The sequence below is a fragment of the Colletotrichum truncatum genome, assembly GCF_014235925.2.
Source record: "Colletotrichum truncatum strain CMES1059 chromosome Unknown Contig_0002, whole genome shotgun sequence".
Classification (NCBI taxonomy): Eukaryota; Fungi; Ascomycota; class Sordariomycetes; order Glomerellales; family Glomerellaceae; genus Colletotrichum; species Colletotrichum truncatum.
The window spans coordinates 4253723-4268788 of record NW_027222399.1 but is presented as its reverse complement, the minus strand read 5'-3'; the positions used below and the strand labels follow the sequence as shown (position 1 = coordinate 4268788).

The window sequence follows — 15066 nt, the reverse complement described above, 5'->3', positions numbered from 1 at the left end:
CCATGAAAGCGACCTTCGGCACATAATCTCCAAAACGGCCGACTAATGGCGGGAGCCATCATCCAGCTTTTTGAGACATGTCTCTCGGCCTTCCCCAAGGTCCATCTGTTCTTGTGTCACCTCTAGCCTTTGTTAGGCTACCGGTGTGCTCAGATCTGCGGCCCGGCAGCGCCACCGTCCGTGAAACTACGCATTAGGCCGACGCGGATGCACCTAGGCGCATTAGGGAGGGGACCATCCATAGATTGTTGATAAGGGGAGGGAACCCTGAAGATAGCTGAAGAAAATTGCTTGTTTGTTGAATAACCAGAATTGCTCGAGAATTTGTTCAACATGGCCCTGACAAAAGATTTCCCAGATTACCCTCCGACGGCCGATATCAAGGCGCAAATCTACGAAACGCTCCCCGATGGCTTTCCGCATTGCAATTGGGAGAGTGTGGACGCAACTGAGGTGGCATCGAAGGTCGTTTCTGTGCTTTCAGAGGAACTTTTGAACAGGAATCTGTTGTCGGTGGCCACTCTATTTGCGGACAATGCCTCTGAAGGTCGTTCTTCGTATTGGAAGGATACACTATCTTTGACAGCGCATATGAGAACTTTCAAGGGAAACAAAGCGATTGCTGCTGCCCTCACCGAGCTATGCCAACTGCGCGAAGTTGGTCCTTTGCAGTTCGGGGCGGCTCAGGTGGTAAAAGCTTCGGATGGCTTGGTTGGATTTTTCCCTATTCCGAGGCGACTTTTGTAATCACATACTAATGGACTGGTACAGTCATGGGTTGACGGCAGCTTTCACTTTACAACCAATTCTCCAAGAACCCATTGCCGAGGGAAGTTCATGTTAATTCCTGAAGGCGCCGACACACTTGATTATCAAAGCTGGAAAATCTGGTCCATGAGCACATGGCTATCCGGCTTTGATGATCATCCAGAGGACGAAAGCCTCTTGAGGCAGCCGTCTACTCCATTATCCGAGGAAGCGAACATCACGACGGATGTGCTAATTATCGGAGGCGGAAACGCGTAAGTGGCGCCCTTGCTCCACTCTTATTCTCATAATCCTTAACATGTAGGCAGAGGCATACTCCTGGCGGGCCGACTCAAGGCGATGAACGTCGATTATGTTGTGGTTGACCGCAACAAGAAAGTGGGAGACAACTGGGCTTTGCGATATGATTGCATGCGTTTCCACACGTACAAATCATTCTGCGAAACCCCATACATATGTAAGAACGGCCCTTATTTATTTCGCTCTGCGGCGGTCTTGGGTTTCCGTGGTTACTGAAACTTTCATACAGCGTATCCTGAAAAAGCCGGCCCAGGGTTGACACGGGACGAGCTTGCCAACCAACTTCACGCTTTTGCCGAAGAGTTTGACCTAGATCGCCGAGTGCTACACCAATCGAGAGTCATCGCAACCACACAAGAAGCGGGCAGTAATCTATGGAAAGCAAAAATCTACGACGGCAACAGCGGACGAGAAAGAAGCATAACTTGCAAATGTTTGATACTTGCAACTGGGGCTGGATTCTCTGGGATAAATCTACCGGATCTACCCGGAAGAGAGCTATTTAAGGGTCCCAGCATTCACTCATCGGAGTTCCGAAATGGAGGACTGCTGGTTGATGGTGGTGCCAAGGTAGGTCACTTTTCATTCTTGTTGTTTCTGTGGCTACGTCGCACCTTCACTGCCGCATATCGGCTGACAGTTTACCCAGTCCGTTGTTGTGGTTGGTTCTGCCAATACCGCGTTCGACGTGATGGTGGATTGTTATGACGCAGGCCTTCAGACCACCATGCTTCAGCGATCCCCAACATACGTAATCCCAATGCCCTACCTGGGCCATCCCGCGGGCCTCGGTAGTTACGATTTCCTTCCAACGGAAGATTGTGATGCAATGGTTTCTGGAAGTCCTCTAGCTGTTGGAGGCCCTCTTTTGACCTTATGCCATATGTTGCAAGCACTTGAAGAACCGTAAGCAGCTGTTCATACAAAACTGAATATGATCTAACTCGTTTAGGAATCGGTATGACGAGGTAAGAAGGGCCGGCCTAAGGGTTGAAGATTCCTTGACCGGCGACCTCTTGGTCAATCTTATCAACCGCTGTGGTGGCCACTTCGTCGATATGGGCAAGGGTATAGAGCTCATTACCACACGCAAGGTCGGCATCCGTTCCGGACTTGTACCTACAGCTTACACGGCTGATGGATTGATACTGAGCGATGGGAGCGAGGTGAAGACTGACGCAGTCGTTTGGTGTACCGGATTCGGTAATCTGGATGTTCGACACAGTCTTCCCAGCATTCTCGGGGAAGGCACAGAGGCGTTTGCAAGCAAGATGGAGGGCACTTGGGGAGTTGATGCAGAAGGAGAGATCCGCGGGCTGTGGAAGCGTCAACCAAATGTAGAAAACCTCTGGGTTTTTGCAGGTGGCACTGCACAACACAGATGGTTTTCGAAGGTGATTGCTCAGCAAATCAAAGGGACGCTTGTTGGCATCCTGCCGGAGGCATATCGAAAAACGCCTGATGTTTCTAATTGGGGATACAAAGATTTGAACGGAGGGGCCCTGCTTTCAAATCTTTAACTGGGCTATATGTTGAGTATGTAAAGCATTGAAGATAGGAGGAGAACGTTTAACGAAGCGAGAAACTCGGATTCCGAGGTGTGCTCCTGCCTCGACGCGCTGCTCATGTGGTATTGAGTGATGATGCTTCTTAGCCAGAATATTGTAACGAAGACCTGAGAGTTATGCCTTCGTATACGGGTCCTCACCTTCATCCCGAAGTGTGGGCATGACTTTGGAGTTGAAGAGTTGGCTTAAGAGACTTGAGGATGCAACATCCTTGTGCAATTTTACGTAATTCGGCTGAAGTTCCAAGTCTGATCAGTTTCGTCATTTAGGTTGCATGACCCGCTAGGCATTTCCAGGCAAGAGATTGAAGAGCTAGTGCGTTCTGTTGACAGCAAAGCACAAGTATTAAGTACACTAGTTATGATCAATAACCTGGAAATGAACAATAGAGCTGGTATAGACTTCCTCAATCATTAATGTCTTGTTCAAACTTGTTGACTATCATCTGTAACATGCTTCTTCAATGACCCAATCCCAATCATATTACATATCGCCCATCCTCCTTGGCGGGACCTTAGCCGTGAACAAGCGGTCAATCTCGTCAAACGTCTTGCCCTTAAGCTCGGGGACGTAGAAGAAGCCCCAAACGGTACCCAGCAGACCTAATCCACCAAAGACGAATCCGACCTTACCCCTGAGGTCTGCCTCATCGGGGTTCACCATGTAGGGGATAGCAACGCTCATTACGAGACCACAAATGGCCTGGGTGGCAGTAGCCAGAGCCATAGTCTTGGCGCGCAGAACAGAGCTTGATGCCTCTCCCAGGACAACAAAGGCCATGGCGCCGACACTCAAGAAGTAGACAAATGCGTAGATGACGGTAGCAGCAGCCTGTACCCACTTCGCAGCGTCGCTTGGGACAACGTCCATGATGCCGATCAGAACCAAGAGGACTGTTAAAGAGACCATACCAGAGAGGAAGATTTTGCGACGGCCAAATGACTCGACAACAAACCAGCTAACCATGTTTCCCAGGACACCGCAGGCAGTAACGCCAACGCCGAGATCGAATGACTTGGAGTCCTCCAGACCGGCGAGTTTGAAGAAGTAGGTCGAGTACCCGAGAACAAAAACCTGGGTCATGTCTGTCAGTATACCGTCCTGGAATAATTACGTTTGGTATTCGTAAGAGAAAGACTTACGATGCCCACAAGGTGCTGGCAAAAGAAGACACCGGTGGAGATTCCCGTGCGGAGTCTGTTGGTTCCCTTGAAGCAGTCAATGAGTCCCAACTCGGAAGACTTGTTGAGAGCCTCTTCTTCAATAGTTGCTTCTATACCCCTCAGCCTAGTATCCACGTCGTATTCCTTGCCAAATAGCTTCTGAAGTGACTTGATGGCCTGTTCACGCTTGTTCTTCCGGGCCAAGTACCACGGTGATTCGGGAGCGAAGGGGAGGAACGTGAGGAGGAAGACGGCGAAGAAGAGCTGAGTGGCGAAGGGGCCGCGGTAGGCCCAGCGGTCTGTTCGTTCTCCGAAGGCCTTGACGACGGCATTTGATAGAAGCTGGCCGAGTGCAATGCCCAAGTTGACACCAGCTGTGGCGTAGCCTCGAAGTGCGACAGGAGCAAGCTCACTGCAAACCAGGGGGGCAAGTGTGAGGTAGAAGCCCAAGCCGCCGCCGAAGATGAGCTTGGATACGAGGAAAGCGGCTCGGGTGTCGGACAGAATCTCTCCAACGCAACCGCCGCTGCAAACAACTACGCCGATCAAGAGAGAATTCTTTCGTCCAATCATGTCTGCCAGGTAACTGCAGAGGAAACCGCCGAAGAACTGGCCTACCGTGGAGACGAGGTTGAAAGCTGATTGCCAGCTGGCCGGAAGGATGGCTTCACCGTCGAGAACGTATCTAGTTGCCACAACAGTTAGTTTATGTGTGTTCGAGGCATCGTGGAAATTTGCAGAGATGTTATTAGAATCGTACCCGAAATCTCGGCGGAATGCGTCAACCGCAATCATGGCGCCGTTAATCTGAGCGTCAAAGCCCCTGAAGCAAACATGTCAGCCGCAGATCATCGAATAATGCACATGGAAGGTTCTATACCATCCAATGGCTGCCATAGCCCAGTAGAAGCACCACCACACAACAGCCTTGTGGTTCTTCATGACTTCGCGGAGCGTAAGGTCATGTTCTTGATCGTTGGCGGCTGTTGCGTCGGCGCCTTTGGGGTCATGATGCGATACACTTGGCTCCAAGTTAGTTGGAGAAGTTGTTTTCTCCATGGTTGGTAGTTGCCAAGTCGACTATCGGGAGTTGCAACAGGTTGGTTCGTGGGAAAGGGGATAAAGGATAGTCGCTAGGAAGATGGTGGGGAAGAACAAGATGGCCATGTGAGAAAATCCGGGGAAAGACTTGAGGTTATATTTACATTCATCTTCTAGTTACTGACTCTCAGTATGCTGGCTTGCTGATTCGTGATGGTTGCAGGGTTAAAGTGACTTAGTTGACAGCTGAGGTCACCCTGACAGATGCATCAAGTCTAGAACGGCAAAAGAAAAGGGAAAGAAATATAGTTAAAAGCGACATTCCGCGAGCGTCCAAGTAGATTGCTAGGCAAAGTCTAACCAGTATAGGCTTGGTTAGGCCAATGGCTCACGTGAAGTCAGTCCACGCGACTCCGTGTTTGGCCGAGAAAAAGGGGAAACGGTGAAGTCCGAGAGTGCGAGCTGAAGATTATGTCGATACGTACCGGCTCAATGGTTGGCCCCGCAATCTTTCCCCGCGATCCATTTTGCGTTAGCGTCATGGAGCATCTCTTCACTTCAAAGGAACAAAATCGTTAAAGGCGACATTCCGCGACGATTTCCTTCAACTTTCTTCTCCAGCTTTCACCTCAAACTCTCTCCAGTTTCCCCTTGCCGCCATCCACATCCCGCCTTTCTGGCGCCTATTTCCCCACGGAGTCAGCCCATTGTACCTCATTTGACTTCTCCATTTCTTCGCCCACCTGATGGCCGACCCATCCCCCCGGGAATCCCAAGTGTCGTTAGCGCCTGGGGAGTCGCATCCAGACCAAATCCAACCGGAACCACCTACGACAAAAGCCAGCACACGCCCCTCAGCTCGCGGGACGGCTTTCTACCAGCGGAAGCGGGCTGTCAGGGCGTGTCAGGTTTGCCGAGCACGGAGGACCAAGTGCGATAATCTCAAGCCATCATGCTCTTTCTGCTTGAAGGTTGGGGCTACGTGCATACAGTCGCCTATCGACCTTTCCAGCTTCGATCCAGCAAGTCTCAAGATCTTGGAGCGACTTGATGACTTGGAGGAGCTTATGAGATCGGTGTCAGTCGATGGGCCGTCCAACAAGACGAGAGTGGTAGAAGGCCCCGTTGAGCGCCGACTGGAAGAGCCACCTCAGGTGGGGCCTCCTATTGAGCTTGGCATGATTCTTCCATCAAAGCCGGAAGATATCATGGGTTGGACCATCTTCCAGAGCCTCGGTAATGTCATCGATAGAGATGAAACTGCGCTTAGCGCAGATCATGGCTCGGTGATTGCCAGTTCTCCGGCTTCAGTGCTTGGTGCTCTGGAAGAACCACGCCAGGTGAACGGCCTCTTGGACAGCTTTTTCAACTATGTCCACGTCAAGAATCCCATTCTCGACGAGACAGCGACGAGAAAAATGGTATCAAACACAGTAATGCAAGGAGTGGATTGGTCCTCTGAATCCTGTTTAACTCTCCTGATTTTTGCCCTGGGATCCATCGCCACTCCGTTTGGCCCGAGCCACGAGAATAGGCCTGGAACCGAACCACACAACAAGGCCCAATCACTCTTTCAAGCGGCCCAGAAAAGACTCGGTGTTCTTCTGTCATCGGACGACATTATTGCGGCTCAATGTCTCTTTTTGTCAGGCGTGTACATGATGTGCACATTTCAACCCGTCAAGGCGTGGAGATACTTTGTGCAGGCCCTTGCCAGCTGTCAACAATTTCCTTTTCTTACCCCTGAAGCACAACAACGCTACCACAACAGCATGAAATCGGGAAACGAATCGGAGAATTATTCCATTGATACTCTTCAACAGGCAGTCTACTGGTCGTCATGGAAGTCAGAAAGAGAAATGCGAGGGGATCTCTACCTGCCTGACTTCTCACTCAGCGACAAGGAGCTCGCATTTTACCCTCCTTTCTTTCCGACGCCGCCGACCGCCAGAGCAGAAGTTGAAGCCACACTCGATCCACGCTTAACACGCGAAAGGACTTCTTGGTACTTCTATCTCTCCGAGATATCCCTGCGCAGACTCGCGTCTCGGATCAGCGCCGAGATGGTGGGTCTGCAAAAATTGCATCCCACGCGCCATGCATACCTCACAGCAGCGGCAGCCGCAGTGCCGCAGTACGAAGAACAAGCTAAAGAGTGGATCGGCTCGCTTCCACTCGGCTTGTCTTTTGATGAGCCCCCTGAAGAGGACGATGTGTGCAGATTTGTCCTTCGGGGACATGCCATCAACCTCTTTGAACAGATATACTGGCCGTTTACGACTGCCTGCCTGGACAGCCTCAAAGCCAATCCTAGTCTTCCAAGAGAAGCAATCAGCGCAACAACCGTCGCTCTTGCCCAGAAAGGCCTTGATAACCATCTCTTCCGGCTGTTTGCAAACCAGCCGGGGTTCTATCATCGTCATCACGGAACTCTGCCGATGCTCCGCTCCTGTTCACGAAGTGCCCTGGTTCTCGTAGCTGCAGCGTTGGCTATTCATGCAGACGGTTCTCGCGGGGGAGATTACCCTACCATGGGTTTGGCCATGCCTACGGGATGGCGTACTGGCGTTGAGGGAATGGTGGATATTCTAAACTTCTGGGAGGGGGAGTCACATCAAGTTCAGAAATTGCGGCGCTTTCTAGAACAAGGCTACGCAATGATCCCGGAGCTGTCACCAACAGCATGTCGTCCCGGATCATAGTGATTAAGGAGGAGATCTGGGTCCATGGGCCATGAAACGGGGATTTTGGGAACCGCCTACCCCACTGATCAATTCAGCCTAAATACAACTCGATCGATGCTCGGCATCCGAAGATTATAGCCGGGAGTTGATGTGACATGAGAAACAGAACCCGATAGCTGGATGAGGCGGACCAAAAGCGTCGGCTCATTCTGGAGGCAATAATTCCCTGTTGCTCCCGTGTCTCATCCTAGTGCTCGTCACGCGTATTTCTCTCCATACCCCAGATCTTGGTCATCCAATCTTGTTTCAAGAACAACTGGGGAAGCCGGTCCGACTAGACCCACCTCCCGCGCCATCGCGGAATGTCGCTTTTAAGAACATGGGCGGGCTGGGGGAACAACTCATCTCTATCTCTTTGAACGATGACAAACCCAAGGTCTCAAGTGAGCTTTCTCGAGGTATAAAGCAGTCGTCTTGAGGTTTGCAGACATTGAGAAATTAGACTCGGCAGGCCAAAATCTCTCAATACCATTTCAACCTCTCCCAAAAAAAAAAAAAATGTCAGCCACCACACCTAACCCTCCTTGCACAATGCTGCGCGTTAGCGGCACAAGAATCGTCAACGAGAATGGCGAGGACGTCATCCTCAAGGGTGCCGCAACGGGCGGTATGCTCAACATGGAGAACTTCATTACGGGTTATTCCGGTCATGAGCACGAGCACCGCGCCGCCATGACGGAAGTTCTCGGCAAAGAGAAGGCCGACTTTTTCTTCTCTCGTCTTCTTCACCACTTCTTCACAGAGGCGGACGCCGCCCTCTTTGCCTCATTGGGCCTCAACTGCCTGCGGGTGCCCTTCAACTACCGGCACTTCATCGATGACGACAACCCGAGCGTGATCAAGCAGTCCGGCTTTGAGCTCCTGGACCGGACCGTCAACTTCTGCGCCAAATACAACATCTATGTCATTCTCGACCTCCACGCCGTCCCCGGTGGACAGAACCAGGACTGGCACAGCGACTCTGGGATTTCCAGAGCCCTGTTCTGGGAGTTCAAGGACTTCCAGGACCGGGCCATCCAGCTTTGGGAGGCCCTGGCGACGCACTACAAGGGCAACAAGTTCATTGCCGGCTACAACCCGCTCAACGAGCCCGCGGACCCCAAGCACACTCGTCTGATCCAGTGGTACGAGCGCGCCGAGAAGGCCATCCGCGCCATCGACCCCGACCACATCCTGTTCCTGGACGGCAACACCTACGCCATGGACTTCTCCGCATTCGACCCCAAGAAGACCCTCCCCAACAGCGTCTACAGCTGTCACGACTACAGCCTCTACGGCTTCCCCCTGCCCGAGCAGTACGAAGGCACAGACGCGCAGAAGCAGAAGCTGCGCGCCAGCTTCAAGCGCAAGGTGGAATTCATGCAGGAGGCTGGCGTCCCCATCTGGAATGGCGAGTGGGGTCCCGTCTACCAGGATCCCAGAACGGACGCGAACGCCGCCGCCACCAACGAGAAGCGCTTCGCTCTGCTCCAGGAGCAGCTGAAGATCTACCGCGAGTACGGCGGCGTCTCGTGGAGCATCTGGCTCTACAAGGACATCGGCTACCAGGGAATGGTCTACCTCGACCCCGAGAGCCCCTACATGCGCCTCATCCGCCCCTTCGTGGAGAAGAAGCAGCGCCTCGGCCTGGACTTCTGGGGCTGCGCCGACAAGAGCGCCGTCGACAACGAGGTCTACAGCCCCTTCATCGAGAAGCTCAAGTCGACGCTTCCCGAGCACCTGCACAAGAAGAAGTACCCCAAGGTCTGGGACTTCAACCGCCAGGTTGAGCGCGTGGTCCGCGAGTGCCTGATGAGCGAGTACCACGGTTGGGAGTTCGCAGAGCTCTTCAAGGGCAAGACGGAGGAAGAACTCGAGGAGCTCGCCGCCAGTTTCGCTCTGGAGAACTGCGTCAAGCGCGATAGACTAAACGAGATCCTCACGGCGGACGCTGAGACGGTCAAGGCAACCAATTAGGCAATGACGATGATAATGACGACTTTAGAGGTAAACTAGACGGTTATGGGTTTCTTTACTCGGGAGGGATAAAATGTAGCAAAATCTCTCTTTTTTTTGGTGTATAAGGGTATATCAAGCTAAATCTCACGTGTCGAGATGTTTGTTGGCGATTTTCGTACTTTAGCTTGCTTGGCGGGGCCATCAAGGTTCTCGCTGTAATGGACCCCCCATTTTCCTTGAAATTTTGCGCTTGCTGCAGCTTTGATTTACGTGTCACATCATTTCCAAAGTTTGCTTCATTTGTTTTCTTTCTGTGTGAAGAAAGTTCATGATCAGCAGCCGTTATTGTGTGGCTGTTTGTCTTACCAGTCCTTGAGTGCAGCTACACCGCCGCTGCTACCAACCCCGCTCACCGCCACCTCAGTGCAACACAACATGCGAGTTTGTCACCCCGGCACATGGCTCGTCGCAGGACTTGCCGCCTGTGGCGTCTATGTCACGGGAAACGATGCCATTGAGAAAAAGGTTGAGGCCTCAATCGATGGTTCCGTTGGGGATAAGGTCCTCGCATCGGTGAGTCTGGCTGATTTTCGGTTGCCAAGAGGAACATACTCGCATTTCGGACTGGTCATCTGACATTATCACAGATGCCAATTGATTCGCTCCTCGAGGTTCATGAGATCACAGTGACTGTCGAAGATGTTCCTGATAAGCCTAGTCCCAGGCACGAGCAGGAGAAGAAGAACCTCCTCAAGCGGATGAGCAAGTCCCACGGCAAATGGGACACGAACCACCCTCATCACCGCCTGTTGGAGGCTCTGTTCGGTTATACCCGATACAAGCCCCGCCAGATGGCCGAGTTGGACAGGTACAAAGATTTGTATAAATATGTTTCCTCTGCCCAGAAGAAGGTTAGCGCGCTGCATTCACCTCACCGGCGCTTTACCCGGCATGACATTACTGACCGATTAATTCGGATAGGTGCTTGAGAAGACCATTGGGTACTCATCAAAGTTTGAAACTGCAGAGCAGTTACTTGACCTGAACCAAGATTTATGCAATGAAATCGTGGAAAATGCCCTCGAATACTACGGCATCTCTCACAAAGACCTTGCGGTACACAGCAAGTTGAAGGATGAGGCTGGCCAATTGGCAGATAGAGTCAGCGTCTCGCAAGCCTTGAAGCATTTCGTCAGGGATTGGTCCACCTCTGGCCGTGGAGAGAGAGATGATGCGTTTCCCTGCATCCTTAGTACGATGGAGTCTCTTTACCCCGAGCGTGCTGAGAAAGACATCAAAGTCCTCTTCCCAGGTGCTGGCCTTGGAAGACTGGGCCACGAAGTTGCCGCTCTGGGCGGCTTCGAGGTAACGATTAACGAGTGGTCGATGTTCATGAACCTAGCCTACCGGTTCCTCGAAAGCCACCCAAGACCCGGATCCAAAGCGCTGCATCCCTTCGTCGACAGCTGGTCTCACCACGCAACCACAGCTGACATGTTCCGTGGCGTCTCCTTTCCGGATAAGCGGGTGAATGCGAGCTCTGTGCTGCTGGTCGAGGGTGACTTCGTATCCATTTTCAAGTCTGAGAAAGGACAGTACGACTCTGTTGTCACGCATTTCTTTATCGACACCGCAAGAAACATCATGAGCTATCTGGACACCATCCACTCGTTACTCAAGCCGGGTGGCTACTGGGTCAACTTCGGCCCTTTGCTGTGGGGTACCGGGCCGTTCGTGCAACTTTCTCTGGAAGAGATTGTTGTCATTGCCAAGAGCATGGGTTTCGAATTTGTGGAAGTTGACGAGTCGTGCGGAGAGGTGACGTTGGAAGGCGAGAAGGTCAGGGGGAAGCAGGCTGTGTATGGCTTTAACGATAAGGCTCTGACCAGGAATGCGTACTCCGCGCAGTTCTGGGTCGCAAAGAAGGTTCGATAGATCGAGCGATTGGAATTTGACAGTTGGGGATGTGCCGAAGAGAAATCATAATGTTCATATCACAGGGGTACTTGCGCGGGCGTAAGCAGATAGATTCTTCTAGAGGCGTGATGAAAGTCACAACCATGAGTCCAACAAATCTGTACAAGATAAGGTTTGATCGGTGGAAGCGATGCATTTCTTCCAGTTGCCCATCATGTGAATAGTTCAGGTCGCCAACCCACATAAGAGCTGGGTGGCTGGCAACCGGCAGCTTGGGTAACCACGGAGTCACTTCAACCAGAAATCTCAACTTTTGCTATGCAAAATCCATAAAATATCTGATGGGTGAGGATGAAGGAAATCAGCAACGTGAAGCGGATTGGAAGAAAATGGAAAGCAGCCGCATTGAGTCTTAAAAACTGGTATTGGTTTCACAGCGAGCCGGTAACGACGTTTTGAAATTAATTGAGAATTTATAATTTGACTACAACTTAGTCCTCCTATGCTACAGTAGACCGCTTTACGGACCATCATTTCTCACTGTCTCAGATGAATCACTGTCTCGTCTTGATCGAGATTAGCACACACGTTCCAAGCTGCAAAGCGTCTTGTGATGGAATTTTCAGGCAGGGTATTGGTCACATGCTTGAACAAAAACTGTCACGCGAGACTTCCCACGCCAAGGAATCTTAGCTAACCTCAAGCAGGGCGTGAGTTCACATGATAAACAGGCTGTTTGAAAGATTTTGATTGGACAAGAGTCCAATAAGAAGAGCAAATGCATATGGGCGATGGCAGTTTTGGGTACGTATGACGAGCAAATCACAACGTGAAGCATGTGACAAGAAGACCAATTAACGGTAGTTTGCAGAACTATATAAAGCATTGAGTTCCACCAAATTGGGTTCTTTCGAAATGAGTTCAGATTCCATGGAGCCGGTCAAGTGGCCAGCCGTCTCAGCGGCCAAGGCGTGAAACCACAGCTACGTGGTCAGTTCAACTGACCATTTTTTCTCGTAATATTCACCAGCTTTGACTCAAAGAAAGGGAAAGAAATAAGAGCAAAAATCAACTTTTAGCAGCGCTAGTTGGGTTCTTCGAGTTGATTGCCATCGCAGTCGAAGTTATGACTGGGGTCAAGAAGGCCGATACAGTACATCTTTTAGCCTGCCATCCAGTCTGGAATTCTTGTCATATTGGTTGAAAACCACATCAGGCAAGGGCCAAAATGGCCATCAATATGTTGCTAACCTGTCAAGTCGCTTTGACACTTATACTCCAAAAACAAAACGGTTGAATATTTGGTTCGGAGTCTGTAAGTCTTGCGATTCTTTTTAGTCTACTCATGTTGAAGCTTCCACCCCTTTCAGTACAGGAGATCCGACAACTGAGGATTGTGCCATATTGCTTTGTTCCGTGGGCGCGCGACTGCCGGCAGTCAGCCACCTATGCCGCGCATCGATAGACCACTTCTCAGCTACCCACGTGCCAGCCAACCGGATGGTATTTATATCTCTTCTACCCACCTACTTGCACTGATCACTTTACTTACAGTTTCTCAGTCAACTAGACCTTCACCACACTTCAAGATGAATCCGACCAGTTCTCCCTTGTTACGCATTACGGGCATCCCTTGATTTCGACAGACATGCGATGCGTCAGAAAGCTCGACATTATTGGTTGTCAGCCCTTGACATGGAGACACGACGCAGGGTGAATATGTGCGCATACCTGTCCTCAATTCTAATTTTACTCTTCGGGTATTACATTCATAATATTCCCCTGTGTTCATTTCTGGATCAATGGCCTAGTCAGGGATACTGAGGCTAATCGGGGTCCCTTTGTGGTTTAACTCTTTTCTACACCGCTTCCGACGTACCACTCCCGAAGCACTCCCAGCCCATCATCAGCACCCATTAAGTCTTATTTAAAGCGACCCCCTACCCCTCCCACCTCCCCCCATTCCCAGTGCAAGGATCGTCCTCAAGACGCCAATATTCACAACACCCCCATCTTCCATAGCGTCTAACCTTCTCAATCCTCGGGTAGGTCTACTCGTACAAGTCCATGCCTTGATCAATCACTTCGTCAACTCTAAACAATGTCGACAAACATTTCCCACGCTGGCCAAGGATTTTTTGTACAGACTATCACAGACAGGGTGAGACTTGGCAAACAGCCACAGTGGTACGTGACTGACATGTAAAGGGGTGTGTGATGTGCAAGGGGGTAAGATTATCCGGAATCCGCCACATACATTACCGAAAGCTAGCGCAGGAGCGGTGACTTGGTTCTGGCGATGTTTAAAAGGCAGCGGGGGCCCAACCTGGCTTTTCAACCCCTCATTTAGCAACATCGCATCACCACTTGAGCGGTCTGTTCGTTCCCGGGCGTTGGCGTTGAAGGCGTTGAGGCGACAATTTTCTTTTGATATACCCGGTTTTAAAGTGTATATTTATATTTGGCGCCAATTGAATCTGGATCCTTCGGCCAATCGGTAGCATTACTGGCGACAAAGCAGATCACGTCACAGATCTGCTAATGAGCCAAACGCTTGACCTTTGATGATATCCGGCGCAGATTCTCCCACGGGATTCATCCAACTGGCCGTGAAATGGCAATCAACCCCTGTAAATGCGGGTCCGTTCATGGTCTAAAATGCTCGCTCAACTTACAATCTCGTCATTGTTTTCTCTTTGACTCTATCCCCCTAGAGTGGTGCAGGTACACACAGTGTGCCGGGGATGATCTCTCTCTCAAAAACGCATTGTATACAAAAGAAAACGATAAAATCGACTGGTACACCGAAGAATTCCATGAAAAGGGACCCAAAAGAAAACAGGTTTACCTTTGGCAATGTGTATGTCGATTTTCAGTAGTCTTTACGTTACTAATATCTGGCTAGTGTCAATGTGGTCAAGGCAGTATGCCTATCCGCTCAGAATTCTGTCGTACATGTGGGATACCACGCTGTGCATACTGCCCAGTGTCCAAGGTCAGAATTTAATGCTGCCTTGCAGTCTAAAGTCTGTGGTTGTACCAGCAGTGAATACAGTACAATACACGACCAAGTTCTTGGGAAAGGGGTCAACTCGCTCGTTAACGGTCAATTTCAAGTAGACATGGTACCAAAAAATGCCTAAATGGGCGGCAAGGAGTTCAAAATAATGGGTTAAGGTGCTAGTGCTTTCTTGAAGCACGCTAGAGGTGAAAGGTCGAAGTGGAAAAGTTTTTCAGCAAACGAATTTTCTTTCAAATGTCGGGCTTTTAAATGCCACAGCAGCCTCTTGCTTATCATAGGCAAATAAACCTTGTCGCAGCTCATATTATATTTCCATGTTGTCTTTTTTGATGTAGAGACTAAAGACCAGCATTATGGAGGCAACAAAGCACTAGGACTTTTCAACAGAGTTATGTAATTCTCTGCATCTCACTTCGTACTACCGTTGATTTGGACGTTCCTGGAGCCAGCAATGGTAGCGAATGCAAGGCTGGCTCTGAGCGTAGTTATCTTCTTAATCATGAAGCAAGCAGAGTGTGGTAAAGAAGCATCGGGAAATCAGTGCCCAGTGACCCTCGTGAAAGTAATAAGCCACGTGAGATAAGAAGTCCACTTCCAATAGGAGA

General features: G+C 50.6%; 5 protein-coding genes across 5 annotated transcripts; 4 read left to right on the top strand and 1 right to left on the bottom strand.

The window, feature by feature from the left end:
* Nucleotides 1-333: 333 nt before the first annotated feature.
* On the top strand, nucleotides 334-2588 carry CTRU02_204101 (flavin-containing monooxygenase; the record flags this gene model as incomplete). The annotated part of the gene is made up of 6 exons (XM_036728194.1): nucleotides 334-711; nucleotides 772-1022; nucleotides 1077-1225; nucleotides 1298-1638; nucleotides 1718-1974; nucleotides 2021-2588. The coding sequence occupies 6 exons, from the start codon at nucleotides 334-336 to the stop codon at nucleotides 2586-2588; spliced, it is 1944 nt and encodes a 647-aa protein (XP_036579903.1).
* A 531-nt stretch (nucleotides 2589-3119) lies between these two features.
* On the bottom strand, nucleotides 3120-4858 carry CTRU02_204100 (maltose permease; the record flags this gene model as incomplete). Its single annotated transcript, XM_070204328.1, has 4 exons — nucleotides 3120-3710; nucleotides 3779-4484; nucleotides 4560-4622; nucleotides 4647-4858. The coding sequence occupies 4 exons, from the start codon at nucleotides 4856-4858 to the stop codon at nucleotides 3120-3122; spliced, it is 1572 nt and encodes a 523-aa protein (XP_070062091.1).
* A 728-nt stretch (nucleotides 4859-5586) lies between these two features.
* On the top strand, nucleotides 5587-7542 carry CTRU02_204099 (C6 zinc finger domain-containing protein; the record flags this gene model as incomplete). The annotated part of the gene is made up of 1 exon (XM_036728192.1): nucleotides 5587-7542. One exon carries the CDS (start codon nucleotides 5587-5589, stop codon nucleotides 7540-7542), a length of 1956 nt encoding a protein of 651 aa, XP_036579901.1.
* Nucleotides 7543-8082: 540 nt separating this feature from the next.
* On the top strand, nucleotides 8083-9540 carry CTRU02_204098 (glucan -beta-glucosidase; the record flags this gene model as incomplete). Its single annotated transcript, XM_036728191.1, has 1 exon — nucleotides 8083-9540. The coding sequence occupies one exon, from the start codon at nucleotides 8083-8085 to the stop codon at nucleotides 9538-9540; it is 1458 nt and encodes a 485-aa protein (XP_036579900.1).
* Nucleotides 9541-9957: 417 nt separating this feature from the next.
* On the top strand, nucleotides 9958-11457 carry CTRU02_204097 (methyltransferase domain-containing protein; the record flags this gene model as incomplete). Its single annotated transcript, XM_036728190.1, has 3 exons — nucleotides 9958-10095; nucleotides 10170-10433; nucleotides 10504-11457. The coding sequence occupies 3 exons, from the start codon at nucleotides 9958-9960 to the stop codon at nucleotides 11455-11457; spliced, it is 1356 nt and encodes a 451-aa protein (XP_036579899.1).
* Nucleotides 11458-15066: the final 3609 nt, after the last annotated feature.